We start from the raw sequence: 20,899 nt of genomic DNA on the forward strand, positions 1-20,899 counted from the left end.
GATCAAACAACTGTTTAACAAGCAGAACGTAAACTAAAATAACACGTCTTTGCCTTCCAGCAGTCAGCTCTCCTCTCATCCAGAGCCGCTATATTTTACACATGCAGCTGGCACTGCATTGTTTTCACTGAAGCTGAACGCTCCGCTGTTAAGCTAGTGCTAAGGGAGAGGGGACTTCCTGTGATTTCTCATAAAATAAAAGCCATTTTATTTCTGATGGAAATGTTAAAAGCGCTGCGTTACAACGGCTACATAGTTTTTTCATCACGTGCTGCCTCCTGCACCCCTCGCCTAAAGCAACAGTCCAAACATGTCCATAACGCAAGAACGCGTCTGACATGACAATCTCTTGTTGTGTGCTATAGTTATGAAAGGGAAGCTCTGGAAATTGTCCCGACCAGATTCTCCGGACATTGTATACTAGCGAAGCTTTGTGGAAGACCGGCTAGGTTTTTCTATAGAAGAGAGCCTGCAGCACAGAGCGCTGAGGAGCGCTTCTTCCCCTTGTTTTTCTTTTGATTTAACAGTTTCTTTCTTTGAGTGGAAACCTGTTGTGAAGATTTTATTGTCAAACTGCTGCTGCGTAAAAATGTCAGCCAATCAATTGACTAATTGTTTCAGCTTCACTTCTGCATTTTCTGTGGAAAAATCTTGATTTGTAAAGTTACTAGTAACTCATTTTATCAGTGTTGTAAAAGTAATACATTTCCCTCTTAAGTGTTGCTGAGTAGGAAGTTGCATGAAATGTATTAAAAAAAAAAAAGCGTAGTTCATGAGTTAATGTAATTTTCCGTCACTGACTGCCTCCCTTCAAACTCTCTCCGTTTAACTAACTTCCCTCCCCATCTCCTATTGTATGTAATTTATTTTTTTTATATAGTTTTGTAAATTGGGTTTTCATTTACTCTTGTAAATTTCATTTATTCAAGCATAATAGACATTTTAACCAAATGATCAGAAGTAACAGGAGAATGCATAGATTTATTGTACGCAGATCGATTATACTGTCGTGCATCGTAACCCCCCAAAGGCCCATTCTAAGCCAGGAAAAACCCTGCTAAGGGCTATGGGGGAAAGAAAAGGATTTTGCCAAATAGTTGCTTTTATTTGAATATTTTATGTTTCATATAGCTGTCAGGAACTTTTGTATGTAGTAGTATGAAGCAGTGTTGTACTCGAGTCCAGGACTCGAGTGATTTTCAGGACTCGTGGCTTGACTTGGACTTGAGCACTGATGACTCGGACTTGGACTCTGACTCATGAGTTAACAGCATCCGGACCTTTTTTATTGATAACAAATGTTTTATTGTTTTTAATAATAATTTACTCAGTTACAAGCGTGAGCTGACACGTATTCACCTGCATGCGCGTTCACTCGCCATATTGTTCCTGTCAGGATGTCGAAAGAGGCGCCACATATCATGCTTTTTGCTTTCAAAGATTTTACAGCAAAGTACAGTTAGAAAGCTACCTGGATATTTTTGAGTGCACAAAAAGAATAGCTCCCTCAGAGCTGTCTTCAAAGTTTTATGTTAGATGCTAAAAGTTTGTTCAGTTCTCTCCGGAGTTTCCTCTGTCATAATTAGACCTTGACCTCGAAATCAGGTAATGGGGACTCGGCTTGTATTCTTATTTGGTAACTCGGACTCGACTTTGACTTGAACACTGGGAACTTGAGACTGGACTCGGACTCAAGGTTTGGTGACTCGACTGCAACACTGGTATGAAGTCCCATTTAAAAGCACTGTCAATCTCGATTTGGTAATCCCTGGATGCCAGGATCTGGATAAGGTTGATCCTATCCAGTTTACTTTGAACAACCAGGATAAAAGTAAGCCGGATTACCTGATCCTGAATAGAAAAAAAGTGGATTTCCAAATCTGGATAATTCTTATCTAGTTTAAACCGCTTGAACAACTGTGCTCAGGTGATAGTAAATAGGCAGAAAGGAAACAAAGGGAGAGAGTTGGGTATGACATGAGACCCCAGGCGGAGTCGATAGGGAACATAAGTCGATGCCAATCACGGGCAAACGCACTATTTCACAAGATATTTTTAATAGGAGAAATTGACGTAACAAAAAACATGCCGCAAAAAGCCCCAAAAAATGAAACGGCTGCAAACATGCTGCTAATATATAAATAAAAAAGTCAAAAACACAGAAACCCAAAAAACCAAATTAAACAGAAAAATTTTACAATTCCAGTGATCACATTAAAGGTGCTCCAGGCCTGTAGGGGAGCGGTAATTGGAACATATTTTATGGGGAAAATAATTGGCAAAGGCAGATTTATGCCGCTGAGAGGACAAAGTTTACAGGCCTGCAGGGGGAAACCTGTCCGACATCATGTTCAGTTCAGCTGCTGGCACACAAGGGCTGATCTCACTGAAACCATACGAGGCCATACGAGATGGGAACTACCTGTTGTCCAACATCCCTCTCACTCCTCTCCCATTCCCACCATATCCGACACTCCTACTTGTCAGAGCCTCACTTTGCAGTTACACTTTGAAGCAACAGTTACTTTTGTAAAGCTATCTGTTTTATTATTTCTGTTTCTCTCTGAAATATGATCCTGTTTCACCCAAATAGGAGAATAAAGTTGTGAAGGTTGTTTGTAAAAGTTATAAAGTTGTATTCGGAGGCCAGTTTTTTAGAGGGGCTTCTACACCCAAGTTAAACATATTATAAAGTACATACGTATGTGCAGGGGAAGGCAGTGTGTGTGATGTTGTTTTGTGGTGTTTTTTTCCTTGCTTCCTCTAATCAATTTTAAACTATATATTTAATGTGTTGGTGTTTAGACAGTGTCTGGTGTGATTGCAGTGGGAACGTCTCATGGTCTGGCTCTGGTCTTTGGTAAGTCTAAACTAAATTACCATCCTTTTATGAACACATGGTGTAAAGGTTATTGTCACATGTTTAACTTTTTACAATGCAAATACAACTGCAATGGACATACTTTGACCAGGTGCATTTGACCCCAAGGATTAGGCTACAGCCCTATCTGCAGCTGCCACGGTAAACTGGGGCAATTCCAAATTATTGGAATCTATAGAAATAGGTATTTTTTTATTGGCTACATAAAGGGCTGAGTGGATTTTTTAAAACCATATCAAAATGTAATTTTATGCATGCTTTTTTAGCAGTTTTTTGGGGGCTACTGATGCCTAGTGCCACCCACAGTAGCACACCCTTTTTTCACATAAATGCTTGCCTGTGTTTTTGATGTTAGAATTAATCAGTGGTGCTGATTCTGCTTCTGTTGCCAAAGACTTAAGATGAGATTTACAGCAGATGGTTGTCTAGAAAAGGTTCAGTTTGCAGTGTTTGCAGTGCAGATGTTTTCAGTGCTAGTGTACGCTGCCATGTTGACAGTTTACCTGTTTCTTAAGAGAACTCTGATGTTACTTTCTATGAGCTCAGGGAATTTGTGGCAGCTCCGAAATGTAATTACCCATGTAAAAATGAAAAAGTTCAAATTTAATTGACAAAACACTGATTTGTCACCCAGCTCTACAATGTCATGGCAAACACACACACACACACACACGTTTAATTATATACACTCACTGGCCACTTCATTAGGTACACTTAAAAAATATACGTGTGTGTGTACGGCCATAATGTAATTTCCGGTGACATGCACGCAAATTTCCTGTATTTTACGAAATATGAACACAATATTCATGAGAACCCCAGACTGGTTCTTGGTTCCTGTGAAAGGAACGGGACATTGTGATGAATGTGCTAATTTGAAAATTAATTATTTTTAGCCAGCTGTCCCTCAAAAAGCCAGTCGCAGCGTTGTTGCCATACTGATGCTCTATACAATATCACAGTGATACAGTGAGCAAAGATTCTGTACCGGAAAATATTGTCAAATTAAATTATACATTTAAAAAACAATTTGAAATTTAACTAACTATATTAATGATATTAAATCAGTGTTAGATTTTTAGCTGAAAGTGATTTGCAGAATTTAAACAGTAAACTGTTATCCAAACAAAATATCTTTAAACGCTTACCGTTTAACTACATGGATGAGGCATCAACATATCAATGTATACTGTATATATTCTGTATATCTCTGGGTTTAGAGAGTAACAGGAGGAGGATAAAAAAATTGGCACGACACCGCCATCTACTGGAAAGCGCTGGGACTTCTCTGTATGTGTGTGGATTGTTTTGCGAGACAAGGTGCAGTACAACAGTCTCAAAAGGATTCACATGAAGAGGTTAAGATTTACAAGTTAAATTCCATTTAAAAATGCTGAAAATGCTAAGTTGACTTACAAATGGTGATATACAAGTGGTACAGTAGAGACACAGATCCAGATTTACAGATACAAATTCTGTTTTTCAAGACACTCGTCACGTGACACTTGCAACTGTAGACTCAGCACAAATAGGTAGAGATTCCTAAATATAGTTCCATTGAAAAATACTAAGTTGACGAGTTGTAAGTTTGAGGCACAGATACAAATTCTGTTTCACGAGACACAAATTTCATTTCAGAGATACAAATAAAGAGTTAGAGACACGAATCACATTACACAGATACAGAATTACAGATACAAATCACACTGCATGTTTTGTGCATTGTGTTTTACAAGTTACAAATACTTATGAGTATTATGTTTTATTTAGATTTAGTCATTAAAGAAGCTCATGAAATGATTACTGCTAAGGGCTTGTGGGAGTTATGGCTCTCTGTCCACCTGGCTACAGTGCTGAAAAGGTACCTGGGATTGTTTTTATTTTCTTCTATTAAGTATGAGTAGTAGACACCTCAAGCATGCCATAGGGCCTTTCTGTATTTATTAAAACTATTTTTCCAGAGTAAACAAGACTCAAGAAGTTGTGGTGGAGCGCCACATTAAATTTTACACAACATTTGTTTCAGTTTCTGAGTCATATCATGGAATTGGCCTCTGTTGTTTAATTATCTTTTTTAGGGGGGCAATCAAATCAAGAGTAACTCTCAGTGAATCTGCAAGTGCTATCAACAAACTGATCAAGCTCAGAAGGACTAGCATTAGAGCTCTCTGTATTAAAGAGGTGTTGTATTTAATTAAAAGCAGCTGGAATTGCTTTTCCATTAGCTTCACCTATCAGAAAAACTTCTAGTGAATATATTTTTTATAACTTGAATGTTGTCAGTATGAAATCAAATGTTACTGTAGTAGCCATTTTAATTATGGTCAATTTCATTTAAAGATTTTATTAAAGGCCCTGGAAACTCGGCTTCAAATAGCAAACATGCATTTATGATATCAGAGTTGATAGTGTCACAAAGTATCCACAAAAATCTGAGTGAAAATAAACGTTCAGAACCACAAGAAAACCTTGTTGGAAAACGACTCATTTGGCTATTCAGACCATTTCTCAGGACTGTGTAGGCGTGGCAGATCCCGTGCTGATTGACACCTGCCGGGGTCCGCCTGTCCGCGTTCTCATGGCAACTGTCAACACAACAATGGCGCATGGGAAAGCAGTGTTTCCTCTAGGATTTTCAGCAGCAGGGTAGAGGGTTTGTTGGTCACCCAGGTATGTGCGCATGTGCACATCATGTCAAAACTATTGCTGTCAGGTGACTAAAAAAATGAATCTAATTAATTACAGGCTCTGTAATCATTTGATTTCAATTAATCTCACATATCAATGGTTTCTCCGTACCCTAACACACCTGAATTGAATCATCTGCTCATTATCGATCAATTGAAGCTTCTCAGAGGATTGATAATGAGCAGAACATTTGAATCAGGTGTGTTAGAGTACAGAGGGAAACCTAAAAAGAGCAGGAAGGTAGCTCTCCAGGAGAAGGATTGGGCACCCCTGTACTATAGCAATCAAGAAATACTAATGGGATATCCATATCGATAGATCAATGACAAGAAGGAGAATTTGATCAACCTCAGTCATAAAACTACACACCTCTACATGAACACATATGAACTTTAATTACACTACTTTACAAGCAGGCAAATATTTTTTTCCACATCACAAACTTCATGGTCCAGTGCTTGTGGATGCATGTGTATCCTCTCTCTGTGTCTCACACTCTGCTCTGCTTCAGGATCTTCATCTGTCTCTCCTTCTCTCTGTGCCCTCACTTTGAAAACCAGTCTCTCTCGCTAACATGTCCTCTGGCTCTCTCTCTGTGGCACTCTCCACTTCCTGCTGTTTCTCCTCAGTTCTCTCGCATGCCATCAACTCAGCCTAACCATTCATTAAGAAAGATAATTTCTTCTTAACACAAAGCTGACAACAACATTTAATGAAATGGTCCTTTTGTTAAGCTGACTGCTATTAAGCTAGCTACCAGAAATCTTTCCTTGTAACAGTTACACAAATAAAATTAAATTCTTCGTATTAGTCATGCAGCGTTTAGATTCTTGCTTCTGATCAGAGCTGACAGGTGGTTGGTGACGTTTGCCTTGCTGTTTCAGCCAGTACAGGCTAGCAGTGTACCGCTCTAAGGGGTCCGACTATAATGTTGAGCCACATATTTGTTCCACCTCTCGCGTCATTGCCATATCATCCAAGAAAGGGATCATTTTATCTTTTATTGTAGACTCTGTTGGCCCCACCCAGCACCGCCACAGAAACGAGGAGAGCAGCCTTGGAAGCAAAGGCAGCTGCATTGAAACAAAAACAGGCTTTGGTGTTAAAGGAGGCACAGCTGATGGCTGAGAAGGAGGAGCTAAACATTCAAACAGCTTTAGCAATGTCATATGCAAAAAATTAAGGTGTATGAAGAACATGACCTTTCTGATGTGATGATGCAATGAATGAATATTATGATGCAGCAGCCGTGACACACATGATGTTAACATGCAAAAAGTGTCCATTCCTATTAATGTGAATCACACTCAGCCATCTGTCCCATTATTAGCCAGGCCCAAGGTACAAAGACCACATGAGTCCTCCACAACTCATAATACTGTTCCCCAACAACCTGCTAAGAATGAACTCTATGATGTCATGAAAGATCAAACCGATATCACAGAGATGCTTGTCAAACATATCAGGAATTTTGGAGTTTTGTGGTGACCCACTTGGTTTTAGATCCTTAATGACGGCCTTTGAACATGTTGTGGACTCCAAAAATGACAATAATGCAGACAAACTTTTCTGTTTGGAGCAATTCACAAGAGGGGAGCCACATGATCTGGTAAAAGTCTGCCAGCACATGTCCTCTGTCCGTGGCTATAGAGAAGCAGAGCGCCTATTGGAGGACTACCATGGAAACCCTTTTAAAATTGCAACAGCTTTAATTGATAAGCTATTTAAGTGGCCACAAATTAAATCAGAGGATGCTAAAAGCCTTTTTTTTGTAAACTGCTGTAATGCTTTGGACGATGTGGATTGTATGGATGAGTTGGACAATCCAGCTAACATGAGGGTTGTGATCTCAAAACTAACATATAAAATGAGAGAAAAGTTGAGAACTTTGGCCTTTGCCATTAAAGAAAGAAAACAAACTCGAGTAAGGTTTGTGGATCTTGAAACTTATGTGGATCAAGAGGCAAAAATAGCGAATGACCCCCTCTTTGGAGACCTGCAGGGAGCTGCAAGTGAAAGAAAAAGGAAAATGCCTTTTTACGGTAAAAATCAAAGTTCACCCACGAGGAAGTAGCTTTGCAACTGATGTATCTTTGTGTGAGGAGGTTGAAAATGATAATGTAAAAAATAAAGCCACCACCTTGAGCAAGAACACTGCCCTCCTCAGGCCATGTCTCTATTGCAGAAAGAACCACACCATGGCATAGTGTTACCAAATCACAGAGAAACCCCACAAGGAGAAAATGGACATTTTGAGGAAGCATGGCATATGTTATGAATATTACCCTTTCAAGTGTGTTCCCAGAGGCACCCATGCTTGTTGCACAGCTATAAAAATGAAATGTTTCAAACCAAACAAACACTGGTTATCAAACAGAAAACACTGAATGTCAACAGGCAATTTCAAGTGCACTTGTGAGCCTACATGTTGGAGAAACTCCCCCCTACTGGGGCCGGAGACAACTGCATTCTGTCTATTCTTGCAGTTCATGTCAAATCGAAAAAAGGGACAAAAATTGTGGAAACATATGCATTTATGGATCCTGGGAGCTCAGGAACCTTTTGTACTGATGCACTGGCAAAGCAGCTTAACCTCCATGGCAAGGGAACAGATTGTTTTAAGCACCATGAACGCAACCAAACAAGTAAAAGGCTGTCTTGTAAGAAACCTGGAAGTCAGTGGGATAAATGAGGATAAATATGTCACGCTTTCAAAGGTTTTCACTCAAAAGAGCGAAAATATCCCCCTCCAGAAAGATATTTATAAATGGCCATATCTTAAAGAAGTGAAGCTGCCACACAGTTAGGCTGATGTAGGGCTTCTTATTGGAAATGATGTCCCTGAAGTTTTTGAGCCCTGGGGAGTAATTCACAGCAAATACAATGGGCCGCATGCTGTCAAAACAATTCTTGGATGGACTATGAATGGGCCTATCAGAGGACTGGAGGATGGTGAGCAGCAAACCATCACTGTGAATCACATATCGATCGACACCATATAGAAAGGATGCTTGTGCAACAGTACAATGTGGATTTTCTGGAACGTCGCTGTATTCAAAAAATGGACATTTCAGTGGAAGAGAAAAGGTTTATGGATAAAGTATATTTTTATTTTACAGGGACAATGCATATTAATAAACATTTCTGTATTATATATATACACTGAACAAAAATATAAACACACAAATGTGTCTAATCTGTGTTAGTGAGCACTTCTCCTTTGCCAAATAATCCATCCACCTCACAGGTGTGGCATATATCAAGATGCTGAATAGACGGCATGATTATTGCACAGGTGTGCCTCAGGCTGGCCACAATAAAAGGCCACTCTAAAATGTGCAGTTTTATCACACATCACAATGCCACAGATGTCGCAAGTTTTGAGGGAGCGTGCAATTGGCATGCTGACTGCAGGAATGTCCACCAGAGCTGTTGCCTGTGAATTAAATGTTAATTTCTCTACCATAAGCCGTCTCCAAAGGCGTGATGGACACCTGTGCAATAAACATGCTGTCTAATCAGCATCTTGATATGCCACACCTGTGAGGTGGATGGATTATCTCGGCAAAGGAGAAGAGCTCACCAACACAGATTTAGACAAATTTGTGAACAATATTTGAGAGAAATAGGCCTTTTGTGTTCATAGACAAAGTCTTAGATCTTTGAGTTCAGCTCATGAAAAATGGGAGCAAAAACAAAAGTGTTGCGTTTATATTTTTGTTCAGTACACTGCTCAAAAAAATTAAGGGAACACTTAAATAAAACATCAGACCTTGATGAACGTATAATTCAAGTTGAAAATCTTTACTGATGTACATTGTATAATTTGTTATGATGTAACAACGGTCAATGGAAACCAAAATCATCAGCCCATTGAGGGTTGGATTCAAAAGCACACCCAAAATCAGAGTAAAACATTGAAATCACAGGCTGATCCAACTTGCGTGAATGATGTGACTCAGTAGTGTGTATGGCCCCCGCGAGCTCGCATGCACTCCTGACAACGTCTGGGCATGCTCCTGATGAGTCAGCGGATGGTGTCCTGGGGGATCTCCTCCCAGACCTGGATCAGGGCATCAGTGAGCTCCTGGACAGTCTGTGGTGGTACTTGGCGGTGTCTGATGCACCGCTACATAATGTCCCATAGGTGCTCAGTTGGATTTAGGTCAGGGGAACGAGAGGGCCAGTCAATGGCATCAATCCCTTCGTCATCCAGGAACTACACACTCTGGCCACATGAGGCCGGGCATTGTCCTGCACCAGGAGGAACCCAGGACCCACTGCACCACCATGAGGTCTAACAATTGCTTGGAAGATGTCATCCTGGTACCTAACAGCAGTCAGGGTACCACTGGCTATGACATGGAGGTCTGTGCGGCCCTCCAAGGAAATGCCTCCCCAGACCATCACTGACCCACCGCCAAACCGGTCATGTTGGATGATGTTACAGGCAGCATAACGTTCACCACGTCATCTCCAGACTCTTTCACGTCTGTCACATGTTCTCAGTGTGAACCTGCTCTCATCTGTGAAGAGAATGGGCGCCAATGGCGAACCTGCCAATTCTGGTGTTCTCTGGCAAATGCTAATGGAGCTGCACGGTGCTGGGCTGTGAGTACAGGTCCCATTAAAGGACGTCAGGCCCTCATGCCACCCTCATGGAGTCTGTTTCTGACAGTTTGGTCAGAAACATGCAAGCCAGTAGCCTGCTGGAGGTCATTCTGTAGGGCTCTGGCAGACCTCCTCCTGTTTCTCCTTGCACAAAGTAGCAAATATCGGTCCTGCTGCTGGGTTGATGCCCTTGTACGGCCCTGTCCAGCTCTCCTCATGTAACAACCGGTCTCCTGGTACCTCCTCCATGCTCTTGAGACTGTGCTGGGAGAAACGGCAAACCTTCTTGCGACCGCACGTATGGATGTGCCATCCTGGAGGAGCTGGACTACCTGTGCAACCTGATTGGGCTGCAGGTACCGCCTCATGCTACCAGTAGTGACAAGGACACTAGCAGAACACAAAACTAAAGAAGAATCAGTCAGGAAGTATCAGGAGAGAGCAACTGTCTGTGGCCACCACATGCAAAACCATTCCCTTTTTGGGGGTTGTCTTGCTTTTGCCTCTCCATTGCACCTGTTGTCTCTTTAATTTGCACCATAGCAGGTGAAATTGATTCACAATCACTTGTGCTTCCTAAATGGACAGATTGATATCCCTGAGGTTTAACTGACTTGGTGTTATAATTTGACGATTAAGTGTTCCCTTAATTTTTTTATATTATATATATATATAATATTTTTTTGTACTGTGCAAAAGTTTTAGGCAGGTGTGAAAAAATGCTGTAAACTAAAAATGCTTTCAAAAATATAAATAATAATTGTTTATATTTATGAATTTACAAAATGATGAGTGAGCGAACAAAAGAAAAATCTAAATCAAATCAATATTTGGTGTTACTACCCTTTGCTTTCAAACCAGCATCACTTCTTATAGGTACACTTGCACAAAGTCAGGGATTTTGTAGGATTATAGTCAGGTGTATGATCGACCAATTATACCAAACAGGTGCTAATGATCATCAATTTCACATGTAGGTTGAAACATTAAGTGAAACAGAAACAGCTGTGTAGGAGGCTTAAAACTGGGTGAGGAACAGCCAAACTCTGCTACCAAGGTGAGGCTGTGGAAGACAGTTTCATGTCACAGGTCATACACCATGGCGAGACTGAGCACAGCAACAACACACAAGGTAGTTATACTGCATCAGCAAGGTCTCTCCCAGACAAGATGTGCTGTTCAAGCTCTTTTGAAGAAGCACAAAGAAACGGGCAACGTTGAGGATCGTAGACGCAGTGGTCGGCCAAGGAAACTTAGTGCAGCAGATGAAAAACACATCAAGATTATTTCCCTTCGAAATCGGAAGATGTCCAGCAGAGCCATCAGCTCAGAACTGGCAGAAACCAGTGGGACCCAGGTACACCCATCTACTGTCCGGAGAAGTCTGGCCAGAAGATGTCTTCATGGAAGAGTTGCAGCCAAAAAGCCTCCGTCATGGAAACAAGGCCAAGCAACTTAATTATGCACCAAAACAAAGGATTTGGGGTGCAGAAAAAATGGCAGCAGGTGCTCTGGACTGATGAGTCAAAATGTGAAATATTTGGCTGTAGCAGAAGGCAGTTTGTTTGCAGAAGGGCTGGAGAGCGCTACAATAACGAGTGTCTGCAGGCAACAGTGAAGAAATGTGGAGGTTCCTTGCAGGTTTGGGGCTACATTTCTGCAAATGGAGTTGGAGACTTGGTCAGGATTTATGGTGTCCTCAATGCTGAGAGATACAGGCAGATACTTATCTATCATGCAATACCATCAGGGAGGCGTATGTTTGGCCCCAAATGTATTCTGCAGCAGGACAACGACCCCAAACATACAGCCAATGTCATTAAGAACTATCTTCAGCGTAAAGAAGAACAAGACGTCCTGGAAGTGATGGTATGGCCCCCACAGAGCCCTGATCTCAACATCATGGATTCTGTCTGGGATGACATGAAGAGACAGAAGGATTTGAGGGAGCCTACATCCACAGAAGATCTGTGGTTAGTTCTCCAAGATGTTTGGAACAACCTTCCAGCCGAGTTCCTTCAAAAACTGTGTGCAAGTGTACCTAGAAGAATTGATGCTGTTCTGAAGGCAAAGGGTGGTCACACCAAATATTGATTTGATTTAGATTTCTGTTCTGTTCATTCACTGCATTTTGTTAATTGATAAAAATAAACTATTAACATTTTTGAAAGCATTCTTAGTTCACAGCATTTTTTCCACACCTGTCCTAAAGCTTTTGCACTGTACTGAGTTAAGTAATTATATGGGGCAGGATGCACAGGTGGGGAGGAGGTATGTGGAGAGAGTAGGAGCGTCACGCTGAATGCTTTTTGACCGTGATTTGAGCTTGTTTTTGTGGATTATATGTTTTGATATCAACACGGAAATTGTGGACTTTTCGGATGCCAAAATAAACGGAGAATGAACTCAACAGATCTGTGAGTATCATGATTTGTTTGTATGGATGACAGTGGTCACGCGTCAAAAAAAGCAACAGATAAGCTCCTACTATATAAGTGGCATTTTTAAGACTTGTAAGAGCTTTGCCACTACAGCTACTAAGTAGTGATCCGATAAAAGAGGATTTTGTGGAATTAATAGATGTTCACTCATAATTAACACATTTTTCATCCCCATATGCAGACTAAACACATATTATTGGAAGGATGCACATATGCTTTCACCATCAATCCCTCTGTAACTTTGTTGGGCAAATGATTGACTTGGTAACTCTTGTTTTCATTGTCAGCGGCAGTTTAAACAGTTTAAGAATACATAGGCCTACTTTACATCTGATTTGAGTTATATTGTACCAGTTAAAACCTTAACCAACTACCAGTGTCAGTGTTCATTAATAACCTATGTAAAACCAGAGTAGAGAGAAACTGAATTTTAATTCAAGACTTGAAAGCATGTGACCTCCATAGACTGCTTTTGAACCTTCAATATGATTATTTTTAGAGTAGCAGCAAAAGTTCTAGCAAGTAACGGTCAATCTGCTGTTGTTTCTTAAAGGTCTGTTTGTAACATTACTCTCATTAAACAGTTCTGCAATTTGTTTACAGTATACAATGAATTACCATTTTCTTTAGTTGAAGAGACACATGGCATGATCAAATTAAACCTGCATCTTCAGTACTGTCATCTTTTTAGAAAAGAAATAAACAAAAAACAAGCATGAAAGAATTGTAAGGCGTTGTGAATCACATTGTATTGCAAATATCAGACTGCTTGGATCTAATTAATCTCAATGCTATTCATTCACACAATGTATCTATTACATTAACAAGTACTAGCACCTTATTCTGTACAGAAGTGTGTCTACGATCTGGCAGTGTGGTGGTGTAGAAGCCGGGTATTTGTAGCTGAGTTGATGAGATGATTAGCAGCTGCCCCCTGGCTCCCACACACCTGAACCCACTCCTGTAATTAAGCACAGACAGACGCACAGAAACAGGGAGGGAGAGAGACCTGCTAGGAGGCAGCAGTGGGCGTGACCGTTGTGGTCTAACTCCATATGTTCCTACTGTAAATTCATTGATTGTTGCTGTTTATAAAGCTTATAAAAGGTGCAGATTTCATTTCGTAAAGATCGATAATTTTGAGAGGCTATGTCATTAATAATGTCCCTCATGCACACGTGGCATTGCGAGAGAAAATATTTAACTTTTGTGATTTAATTCAACGGACGGCTGATGAAGACAGTCAACACAGCAGACAGAGAGACAGACAGAAAGAGGGGGCGGGGCAAGCAGCTGTGCCGTGAGCAGAGGTACAGGTGTGTTGGGGGAGTGAAGCAAAGCAAAGTGATCAGATTAAAGTAGATTTGTGAATTAAAACTTAAGGTGAAGAAGAGAGTGCAGTTAAAGTGTGGAAGTAAGAGATGACCATCTAGAAAGAGGGGAATTCAGACTGAGTAAGTCTACATGCGATGTGCTTCTCTCAGAAAACATTGATATATGTGATTAATTGCGCTCAATTAATTACAAAGCCTGTAATTAATTCGATTAATTTTTTTAATCACCTGACAGCAACAGTTTTGATATGATGTGCGCATGCGCACATACCTGGGTGGTACAACAAAGATCCTAGAGGAAACACTGGGCGGGGGTACACCCTGGAATGATCACCAGTCAGTCACTGGGCTGACACATAGAGACAGACAACCTTACCTGACGCTTACACTCACAACTACGGGCAATTTAGAGTCACCAATTGACCTAACAAGCATGTCTTTGAACTGTGAGAGGAAGCTGGAGTACACAGAGGGAACCCATGCATGCACAGGGAGAACATGCAAACTTCACACAGGCTCACTTCATCCGAACCGGGATTCGAACCTTGTATCTAGAAACCTTGAGGCGACCTTGAGCGCTGACCACTGCACCACCGTGCAGCCCAGTGAATTACTACTTTGATATAAATAGTTATTTAAGCAATATTATGTAGTTCAAAAGAATGCAGTTTAAATTGGAATTGTTATTATACACCTGTTATACACAAGTAGTAAAATCAATTTTAACATCAGTGATTTAATGATGTTTAAGTTTACTTCTCAGGTATTTTCAAAGTTCATTTTCAACAATGTGCTAATTATAGCAACTAAAAGTGCATTTCATTCAAATGTATTTATGTTATTTGAAAGCATGTAATAAATATAATTTTTAACACATTTTGAATAAGTACATAAATCCATTAGTATGTTAACGACATACTTCAATATACTTTAAGCACACATAAGTACATTTTGTTTCTCTTTATCTGGTTTCAATAGTCATTTCCAAAGGGAGATGTAAGTAATATGTTTATAGGCATGTTAAATGTTTTACAGTATTATTGGAAATTTCAAGTGGGAAATCTTTGATCTTTCCATGTATACAATGAATGAGTATCAAGTTCCTACTGTTGTTGTTCTGGGAACTCGATGTGGGCTGAGGCTTTTGACCAGGCCTGACCCATATTTCTTTTACATTGCTGACATAATGATGCCTTTGCAGGAAAAGGTATGAACATCCCTGTTAGATGGGTGGCTGATGCTTATTGATGTCTATTTTGTGTTTAACCTGACTGGCTCTTAGGCGTCACCACTTTTTTTTTTGGCTCATTTACTTTGATGCATGTTTAGTTTGGTTGCAATCAGCAGTTTTTACTGGATTTCTGACTCTTCATTTGTTGCGAATGTATTGTGTTTTAGTATCAATGTGCAGATTTATTTATTTATTTATTTTTGTTAAGCTCAGTTTGTCTTTTCATCATCATCATCTTTCCTAAGGCTGTACTTAAGTCTGTAAGTCTTCTTCCTTTTTCTCTACAGATACCAATCAGGCTCTGCGGCTCTGTCTGGGTACCAAGGCAACTGGAGCAGAGTTTGGAGCTGTCTCTGCACTCAGCATCAACCATGATTGCTCAAGACTTCTCTGTGGGTTTGCCAAAGGACAGGTACGTACTCAGATGCACACACATACTCATGTATACTATTAGTGGTAAAAACTGGAAAATAAGAACAAATTGAAATCAAATTTTAAAGTTAAATGTGTTTGGGAGCTGTAAAGAAAGTCTGACCTCATGTGACGCATCACTTTTAATTATATACTAGTGCCCAGGTATACATTTATATATATTTGTCCAAGAGAACCATGCCATCAGTAATCCATTTTTAAAAGGCCAATCCCCCCTTGCCTGCCTGTGCAGAAAGGGTCCACACATGCTCTGACACAGAGAGAGAGAATCACAAGTTTAAATGTCTTCATTAGGTGATGGGTTTTATTACGACATATTTTATTTAATTGTTTTCCATTTTTCATTAAACAATGAGACAAAGAGAAACAACATTTTTAGAAAAGAGAAGGAAAGAATAAAAACAGGCACATTTATCAAACATTGCACATTTTTTTTTACATTACTATCACCATAGTTCGGTCCTGGCTAGCGTTGTCACAGTAACAACATTTTGGCTTTGATACCAATACCAAGTTTAGTATCACTATACTCAATACTGAAATGATACTTGAAACTAAAACGATACTGGTTCGACACTCAATACCTAATAGATCAGAAACAGGATGTCAACAAGGGTTGGACCCTTTTTGGAATTCACATTTTATTAACAACCTGTAATGCTGTGACGCTGTGACAAGTCCCAAACAAACTTGTTTTTTGCTGGATCTATTTTGTATGGAAATATTCAGAATGCTTTGAACTTGTAACTGCAGTTTCAATTACCACAGCTTAACACAAAACTTCCAATGAATGTTTAATTATTCAATATTAATTTCATATCAGTGCAAATTGCTAATTTATATATATATTTCTTTATTCTATGTCTATTGGCTCAAATTCAGTGCTCTTTTTCAAAACCATGAGACTCACGGAGTGTACAAAAAAACATTTTCAATGATGTCTTAAAGCCCCTGGAAACCCAAATCCACAAAATCCTTCTAACTATATAATTTAGGGTCTTCTGTACACACTAGTAAGCATCTTAAAAGTTTTAGAAATTAGTTTTAATCCAAACTCGAGTTATTGCCATTCTTTCTTTGTTAACTTCCCTGACGCTGGGGTTAAACTGGGCGTGGTTATGTATGATATTTATCACGTCATGAATTTCCTTGAACCAATCAACCGCAGTTGTCCCGCCCTCACAGGTGCATTAACACTTCTCGGCTCGTGATCAATCCTCCTCTCTGAGTTTGAGCTAACTCTTGTCCACACACCCTGAACGTCTCTGCACATACCTGTTGTAATTAGCTACCTAACATCGCCTTTTTCCCCATCATGCCTGTGTGTGCTGTCCCCGGTGCACATCCACCATCTGAGATGACAACGTGTCATTCTTTTCTTTTGTAAATGCGGCGGACTTGGAGAAGCAGCAGTGTTTCTGATTCATACATTTAGTGAATTGTTGCAGCCGCTGCTTCAGAAGTTGTAATTAAACGACTCTTTGGAGGTTTCAGCTTCAAATCAACGATCGTCCATCCTCTCCTCATTGAGGAAGAGCACTGAAACAGTGAACTTGCGAAGTCTTGGCAACCAAATAAACAACAGCGGGACCAGTTTACTTCTAACGCCAAAAGAGGGTCCGCTCCGCATCGCTGACATCGGCATACATGTGCAGTTCTAATACGCAGTGTAAACAATCCACGTGCCCATATCAGCTGTGCGCTCAATATCAAACTTTCAGCTCCCTGGTGATCTCCCTCCAGCAAGCTGCACAATATTATACTGAAATGAGGAGATATTGTCCATCTAACGCAGTATATTCCTGCTGTAAATACATTGATTGTCGCCGTTTATAAAGCTTATAAAAGGTGATGTCATTTGGTAATGATCGATTGTTTTGATCGTCATTAATAACGTCCCTTGTGCACATGCGGCTCACATGCTGTGAGAACTGAATTGTGAGAGAAAATAAGTAACTTTTGTGACTTAATTAAACAGACTGCTGATGAAGACAGTCAACAGAGCAGACAGAGAGACAGATAGAAGCGGGGGCGGGGCCAGAAGCTATGCAGAGATCATTTTTTCTTCCGGTAAAACTAAATTTCCCGCATGCTTACATAAGTTAGCACCAAACAATTTCAACCTATCAATCTGCAACATTTAGCCGCAGAGCACCAAGAACGCTCGGTCAGTTAGCTAGCTACTGCGCTGTGGAGAACGTCTGTCTACGCCCACTTCTCAACGATCAAATCAAATCCCTCTAATGATATGTCCCGCCTGCACATCCTGTTTCACTCTGAAATACGTCATGATAAATAAGCATCTAGAAAGAGGGTAATCCAGACTGAGTAAGTCTACATGTGATGTGCTTCTCACAGAAATCATTGATATATGCGATGATTGCCATATTGTGCTTTCATCATATTTTTTGAGCATGCAGTAACTTTGAGGTTATTCTGTAGAATATTTTGGACAGTATTGTTTTGGAATGTTGCAGTAATAATAAACATACATTTTGCATATAGGAAGCATATTTGTCCATTCCCATGTTGATAAGAGGATTAAAAACTGTGCGATTAATTTGCGATTAATCATGAGTTAACTATGGACAACCATGCGATTAATCGCGATTAAATATTTTAATCGATTGACAGCCCTAGTTTTGATGTGATGTTCACATGCGCACATACCTGGGTGGTACAACAAAACCCTCTACCCTGCTGCTGAAAAAATCCTAGAGGAAACACTGCATTCCCATGCGGCATTGTTGTGTTGACAGTTGCCATGAAAACGTGGACAGGCGGACCTCGGCAGGTGTCAATCAGCACGGGATCTGCCACGCCTACAGTCCTGAGAAATGGTCTGAACAGCCAAATGAGCCGTTTTTCAACAAGGTTTTCTAGATGTTCTGAACGTTAATTTTTACTAAATTTTTTGTGATTCATGACACACTCAACTCTGATATCATAAATGCATGTTTGCTATTTGAAGCTGAGTTTCCAGGGCCTGTAAGGTTAGATACATTCAACAGGCAGGAGTGGATGTGTTCTGAATTCCACGTTTCCCCATTGGGTGGCAGTGTTGTGGAGGACATGATCTATCCAGAATGTCTGTCGAATATACAACACAGTCTTGCAGCTGGCACCCCTTGAACAGTTTTTCTTCTTTTCCCACAAACTTTTCATAAGTTCTGCCGCAGCATATAGTATCATTCATGTATGCATGCACTTCTGGTCTATACACTACATATATATACCACAACACAATATACCACAACACTGTCTTAGGCAGTAAAACTGTATTTTACACCATGATGTTAAACTGAATCAATACATTTTCAACAACTAATAATTTCAGGATATGGGTCAAACTTAGAAGCAGCAGTCTTCTAATAATTGCAATTAATGGCATAATATTTTACAGAAAATTATGTTTCACCATTATTTCTTAAAATCCTGAACATTTCTCTTGATTTGTCTGTCTGTCTGCTTGATTAGATTACGATGTGGGATCTAGCCAATGGGAAGCTGCTGAGAACTATTAATGATGCCCACCCTCCAGGAACAGCTATACTACACGTGAAGGTAATCGCACACACACACACACACACACACACACACACACACACACAGACAAACATATATACATCATCATTTTCTTAGCTCCCTCTTGTTGGGGGCATTGCTGTATTCTGTAGTGGCTACAGCCTATGCTCATTGGCCTTTCACTGTTACTCAACCACGTAAAAAAGAAATAGCTTTAAGACAATAAAAAATATTTACTTAATGTGAGGCACACTCAGAAATTGGGTTTAGGGTTACATGAGATGGATCACTGATGATTTTGTTATTTGTTTTCTTTGTCCTTGTGTCTTTAGTTCACAGATGACCCAACTCTCGCCCTGTGCAATGACAGTGGAGGATCAGTTTTTGAGCTGGTTTTCAGGTAAAATGACACTGATTTAAGTTTAGATTTTAAGGTCCTTCTCTTAGTTTGTTTTTGTTATTTGTAATGTAAACCTTACAGTATATAGTTTAGTAAAATGTTTGGTAACACTTCGTTTGAAGGAATTTGCATAAGGCTGACATGACTGCCATGAGTGGTGTATGACACATGTATATGAAATAATAATATAAATATTTATGACTATTGACTTGAATAACATTGTGTAATGTCAGTTTTAATGTTGACATTGTTTGAAGTGTCTTTAACACAACCACAAGCAAACAGTCATAAACATACCCCATTGTACTCCTAATTTTCAAACATAGATAGATGTATGGATGGATGGATCGATGTACTTTATTGATCCCAAACTGGGAAATTGTGGCATTACAGCAGCAGGTTATCAAAGTGACTCCAGCACAGAAGAAAATAAATACACAGTAAAAATAACCCTAACACTAGAAGAAGGAATATATACATCCAGGAATTCCAACAGCAATAATAAATAACAAAAACAACCTCATCTATATTAATCTAAAATTTAAACTAACATATAACTAAATATAAACATATCTGAAAAGTAAACCTACTTTAGTAAAATATAACAAATATAAAGAAACTATTTAGCTTTCATTTGTCATTTGTGGTTGGTTTTAACAGTGGTTGTCACAAGACCTGTATGGTTGTATCATGAATATCATATCCTTATATATATCCTAGCAGATAGGTTATAAGTAAAATATAAATATTGATAAAAGATGATATTCATATTTTAATTTAAAAAACTATTTATCAAAATTAAACATTACGGGATACCACCCTTGGGACAACCAAAAAGGAGAACAAATATATCAGTCATTCACATATCAAATGATTATAGTTAAACACTGTTTTACATTTATAAGTAATAAAAAAGGGTTTAATCCGAGCACTGCACCAGCTGTTACTACAATGCACAGGCACCAATAATCACAGACAACTACTCTTATAATTTTAATACAATGTATTTAACCAAATCATTATCAATCACAATTAATGATATTGAAGTAAAACAAACAACTACCATAAAACGAATACGGGACGATCCGACTAGAGGGAGAGACGGTGCAGGTCAGAGAAAGATGATCCAGAGTGTGATCTACAAGCAGTTTAGCGGAATTTATAACAATGTAATCCAGCAGTGAGCAGTTTATAATTATGCAGGACACCAATCTGTGTGTGGTTCTTATGCTTGCCCCTGACTTAACAGGGTCGTGATCGCTCCCGTATTTCTGTGAACAGCCTTTATAAAGAATAAAATACGTCTCCACCACATGCTGTGAATGAGATGAGCAGGAGGTGATAGTTTATTAGAGT

The 20,899-nt window shown here is 39.6% G+C and overlaps 1 protein-coding gene across 1 annotated transcript in view; it reads left to right on the forward strand.

The window, feature by feature from the left end:
• Window positions 1-20,899, forward strand: part of vps8 (VPS8 subunit of CORVET complex) — a 79,177-nt gene that overhangs the window by 12,870 nt on the left and 45,408 nt on the right. Inside the window, exons 6-9 of the mRNA XM_069658328.1 lie at window positions 2,806-2,860; window positions 15,474-15,598; window positions 19,096-19,182; window positions 19,476-19,543. Coding sequence (XP_069514429.1) covers window positions 2,806-2,860; window positions 15,474-15,598; window positions 19,096-19,182; window positions 19,476-19,543 — 335 coding nt within the window. The remainder of the gene's footprint in view (window positions 1-2,805; window positions 2,861-15,473; window positions 15,599-19,095; window positions 19,183-19,475; window positions 19,544-20,899) is intronic.

Source organism: Semicossyphus pulcher, unplaced genomic scaffold (genome assembly GCF_022749685.1).
Source record: "Semicossyphus pulcher isolate SPU_LCO1_2020_fin unplaced genomic scaffold, fSemPul1.0.p SCAF_12, whole genome shotgun sequence".
NCBI classification, from domain to species: Eukaryota; Metazoa; Chordata; class Actinopteri; order Labriformes; family Labridae; genus Semicossyphus; species Semicossyphus pulcher.